Source organism: Sinocyclocheilus grahami, unplaced genomic scaffold, assembly GCF_001515645.1.
Source record: "Sinocyclocheilus grahami isolate Dianchi unplaced genomic scaffold, SAMN03320097.WGS_v1.1 scaffold410.1, whole genome shotgun sequence".
In the NCBI taxonomy this organism is placed as follows: domain Eukaryota; kingdom Metazoa; phylum Chordata; class Actinopteri; order Cypriniformes; family Cyprinidae; genus Sinocyclocheilus; species Sinocyclocheilus grahami.
In genome coordinates this window covers 322,241-327,779 of record NW_015505589.1, presented here as the reverse complement: position 1 = coordinate 327,779, position 5,539 = coordinate 322,241, and the positions used below count along the sequence as shown (strand labels likewise).

Here is a 5,539-nt window from a genome sequence, read left to right as displayed (position 1 = left end):
TGACTGAATGCTTCTTTGTGGAACCAAAAATGGTTCTTGTATGGCATCGCTGTAAGGAACCTTTTGAAGCACCTTTATTTTTAAGAGTGCAAGCTTCTATTCCAAAGTCTTCTGTTTTAAATCTGGCTTTGGAAATGCAGCAAAGTCGGAGGTGTGTTTTAGATTAGATGCTCACTCCAAATTGTCATCACTCATTGCTGAGATTTCCATTATGGCACCCTTGGCATGGCTGAATTCAGCATGCATTTTGATGAAGCTCTTAGATATTTCTGTTATTTTATGTTATTTTGTAAAACAGCCTTTTTTTGAAGACAGTCTGAACTTTGGTTTAGTTTCTTAAATCTGAAGCAAAAAGTCAATTGTACCATCTTACAGAAGATAATTCACAAAGTACATTAAATTCATTCATTAAACCAGCGACGTAAACACCAGCAAAACCAAAGCCAACTGCCTGATCTCTTTTGAAAGCAAAGTCAAGTACACATGCTAATGTGCCAGATTTTGTTCTGCAAGTGTTTCCAAACTGCTTCTTACTCACTTATCTTCCTTGTCTTTTAGAGCGTGGTGTGTTATGTCAAAGCTGCTCTGCCAAGGGTGCTTGAACTGTTTAACGTCCACTTCAAATACGTGCGGGGCTCAGGAAGTGCTCAAGCAGTGGTCTCTATACAGAACCTCATTCTCAACATCTACTCCCAACACTGCATACCTTCACTGGACGAGCAACTGGAGGTGTGTGCACACTCACACTCAGTGTTGGGGAAAGTTCCATTTAAAAGTAATGCATTACATTACTTGCGTGTTACTTTTTGTCACCTGGGCTGGGCTTGCTTATTTGTTCTTTAATAACTAAAAAGCACAAAAGTTATATTTTTGGCAGTTGCAAAGGCCCTTTTTCACACCAAAATTGAAATGAATAAGCCTCAAGCTAAAGGATGTGCTTTTGTACCTCACTTTAGAAGTTACTTAAAGTAATCTGATTATGTTACTCCGTTACTTGTAATGCGTTACCTCCAAAACTGCTTATACTCAAACATCGTGTTCTCAGGGACAAAAAGCTTCACTTTACTTATGGATCGCTAGGTTACTTTAAGATTAATCAGTGAATTTTTATGAACTCACAGTAAACAATTATTTTGGTAACACTTTACAATAAGGTTCAATTCTTAAAAATAAAGGTTCTTTATTGGCATTTATGGTTCCATAAAGAATCTTTAACAGCCATGGTTTCTTTCCACATAAAAAAGTATCTTTATTTTTCCAATGCCCCTTTGACGCTTTTTGTGAAATATGGGAATAAACTGTAAAAAAAAACTGTTACAGTTTCGCTCTATGAATGAAATCGGACAGTAAAGGGAAATGTACAAGTCTAATAGCGTTAACAATTTACTTTCAACAGATCAGGAATAACCCCAAAAGCTCGATTATGTGAGTCTGCAGCAATATTACAAATGTGTTAAATATCACAGTAGTAATGTCTGCATTATGTAACATTCGTTGCCCTAATCAAAAATGTTCAATAACTGGAACATTGAGGGATAATATTTCAAAGCCATTTTCATCATTTTGACAGACAAAAAAATATTATATTTACCTGCTTTAGAAACCTTCCAGTAAACACTGTTAATAAGGATTCGAAGTGAAAAAGGGAAACAACTACATTTTAAATCATCCATGTGGAAATAAACCAGGAAAGAGATAAATAAAAATGAGAGATTCTTAGTGCATTCCAGTGAGTCGTGGAATATAATTGTAAATGAAATAGGGAGAATGGACCACACATATGCAAAAAAAATAAAATAAATAAATAAATAAGAAAAGAAAAGAAAAGAATGCAGCAGACTGAAAAGAGCTCTTGCCATAGATATTCTTGTGGCGATACTATATATACCACGTTAAAATAAACATTACATTATTCTCCTGACATCTGAAAATCAATCATTCAGTCCAACTAAAACATAAGAATCGGTGGTCTGATATTTTTTAATACTCGCTGTTGTCCATAGTTCTGAGTCAATGATTCAATGATCCATTTGTTCCTGAATCAATCAACTATTCTGAAAGAATCAACCATTTTAAACAAATCAGTCAAAATAATGATTCAGTGACTTACTCTTTAATACTGTTAACGTAGTTGCATATTTAAAAAGTATAATTTCTATATTTAAAATGGCATATTAAAGCTGATGTCTCATAACAATGTTTATGCAATTGCAGTGTGCATTCATGCCACCTTTGAGCTGCATTAAACATTAATGACTGTCCATTTACCTTTATTTAATAAATGCTATAAGTAAAAGAAGGCTACTGTTCATTGCATTCGCTGCTGCTAACATAACATTTTCATATTAGGTGTTATTTACTTTTTACAGCATTTAATAATCATGGGTAACGTGCAACTTTTTAACGTATGCAACTTTTAACATAAAAAATCTTTTGGTAATCTATAGAAATGAACATTTACCAATAAAGGTTCATTAATGATGGAAAAATTAGTTCATTGTTAGTTCAGATTGCCTATTGCATTAACAAACATTTCTCCACCTTGTTGTAAAAGTTGCCTTTAAAGGTTATCAGGATGATAGTCAGAGCAACTCGAAGGCCTACATTTCAACTGACAGTCAGATATGGCATGTTTGCTTGATTTTTTGTTTGCACTTCAAATGTGTTTGTACGTATGTGAGATAGTCTTATGTGAAATCACAAACAAGTTTTAAATATTGTGTTCAGAAACATCACTCAAGAACGTTTTGGCCCATATGTGTGGCTATTATTTAAAATTTATTAACCATAATGAAGCATTATTAAGCCTATTAACCATTGTTGATTGGTTTACTTACAACATTTGCATTCCTTTTCATTTATTCGAAAAAATATTTCAAAAAAATTAAGCATGAGAATTTTTCCATCTGGCAGCTGGTGTCGTATATCAGCCGTGCGTGAGAAATGTGGTTCAAGTAAAAGAAGTACAAAGAAGTCATGCTGTTACTTTGTCATACTTCTAATGTGAAAAAGGCTTTACTACGGTCTCAGTACATACTTTCAATGAGCTTTATTTTTCTTTTATTTCCAAAAAGGCACTTTTAGTGATTTATTGACATTGCTTATATTTGTCATGTAATTCCTAATTGAAACTGCGTGCACTAAAGTGTGCATGAGGCAGAAACTCTTTTTCAGTATAGCCTCTTCATCAAAACATAATCTCTCATGGCATGAAGCAAAGCATGTGGATTACGAGATCCTCTTAAACTACACTTAAGGAAACGCTAGCTCTGGCTTTGCTGAAGATAATACTGAACAGACAATTTGTCATCATAGGGATTCCCCTGTCACATCAAAGGAGGAAACATACTGAGGCTAATTTATAAACCGGCTACGTTCTTGACTATTTAAACTTCAAAAGTATTTTTGCCTGTATAAATGCAGCTTTGGTGAGCATGAGAGATGTTTTTAATTCAGATATATCATGTATATATAAACTCACCAACCCTACATTTTCAATAAATGCATATTAATTTGGTAATGCATATTATGATGCTGCTATATTTTTTAAATAATTTAAAAAATGTTTTAAAAATTTGTTGGTGTATCTTAAAAAAGTTAAATGAAAAAAAAATCATATGTAATCATTCACTCACCCATGTTGATCCAGAGTCGTGATGATTTTCTTCTGTGAAACACACACACACAAAATATTTTTTTAATAAACATAAAAGCATCAAGAAAGTAGTCTAAGTCATCCAAGTCATCTAAGGCTTTATTCATTCACCAAACTAATACCACTACTTCCTCATGACTCAAGTAGCAGAGTGTGGATGTCAAGATATTCAGGGAACAGTGACTTTAATTTAATTTCTGATCTTCAAATGAGTCATATTCTGAAAAAGAAATACACTTCTGCATACTTTTAAAAAGAGCACTTATTAGGGATTTAATATACTTTTTTCTTTTTTTAAAAATGCTTAAGTGTGAACTGAATGTTTTCGGACACTTGCATGTTATTTGAAATTAAATTAAAATGTACTATAATTTAAATTTATATTAAATGCAATTAGTTAAACTTAAGAGTGCTTTCGACCCACTGAAGTCAGATTTCAGCACAGCGTTGTAATTTCATAATTACTTTTATTGCCTTTGAAATACGGTTAAAGTATACAGATAAATTTACTGACAAGCATTTAAGATGAGCTAAACTATTCTTTCAAATATGATTTCCCTGAATCTTGTATGCCATGTATTTACATTTGTAATGAAGTTTATTTAAAATATATAACTTTTAAATGTAATAATCAAATAACACTACAATACTACAATTCAGAACAATAATCAAGTACTTATTCAAAATATCGAAATAAGTGTACTTCTTTGAGAATGACAAACAATTATTACAAAGTAATATATCATTTACTTTAAAACTTTTAATTTTACATGAAGAAACAGTCAATTCAAGTCATTGTCCTTTTATTTAATTAATATTATACAGTGGGGCAAAAAAGTATTTAGTCAGCCACCAATTGTGCAAGTTCTCCCACTTAAAAAGATGAGAGAGGCCTGTAATTTTCATCATAGGTATACCTCAACTATGAGAGACAAAATGAGAAAAAAAATCCAGAAAATCACATTGTAGGATTTTTAAAGAATTTATTTGCAAATTATGGTGGAAAATAAGTATTTGGTCAATAACAAAATTTAATCTCAATACTTTGTTATATACCCTTTGGTGGCAATGAATATATATATAATATATAATTTTTTAAAAGTAAATTTAAAAAAAAAATTCTTTTAAGATTTTAAATGTACTACAAATGCACATTCAATACAATTAAGAATACTCAATTCACAAGGGATGGACCACGTTTATGATTCTTTGATGGTACTTTTGTGTTCTTTTTGAAGCTTGAAACTTTGTGCCCCACTGAAAAAAAAAACATTCATGGTTTTAGAACAACATGAATTTGATTAGATGATGGCAGAATTTAAATTTCTGGGTGAACAATCTTTTTAAAATCCACCAAAACAATCTTAAATAGAGCTAACCCCCATCCCTTTGAATTTCTTTTTGGGTTTTTGTTTCACTCTCACTCTGCAGGAGGACCCTGTAGCATTCGAGGGGCAATACAATGAGTCTCCTGTCCAGGCACTTCAAAGAGTCGAGGAGGTTTTGTCCCTCTACTTGCACCTCATCACAACCACAAACACTCCAGTTAACTGGACCTGTGAGCAAGAGTATAGCAGCAATCTACCCCCTACTGCAACACAGCTAACCACCAGCACAGGTGAATGCACACACACACACACACACACACACACACACACACACACACACACAGCCACAAGACGCCCTTAATCTGCAAGTTTCCACCCACGGCGCCGCCATTGTGTTTTCACAAGCGACAACAACGGTGTACCAGTTTGGCAAAGGTTCGAGAAGGCATGGTAAATGTTTTGTCGTTGGCTCCACAGATGAGCACAGAACACTATTTAGAGTCCCAGCTTCAGAGGAGACAAGAGAGCAGTGGATTTACTGATTTATTTACTGTAT

General features: G+C 33.2%; 1 protein-coding gene across 1 annotated transcript in view; it reads left to right on the top strand.

The window, feature by feature from the left end:
• Positions 1 to 5,539, top strand: part of LOC107550906 (uncharacterized) — a 12,928-nt gene that overhangs the window by 2,124 nt on the left and 5,265 nt on the right. The window contains exons 4-5 of the mRNA XM_016232355.1: positions 559 to 729; positions 5,087 to 5,273. Coding sequence (XP_016087841.1) covers positions 559 to 729; positions 5,087 to 5,273 — 358 coding nt within the window. The remainder of the gene's footprint in view (positions 1 to 558; positions 730 to 5,086; positions 5,274 to 5,539) is intronic.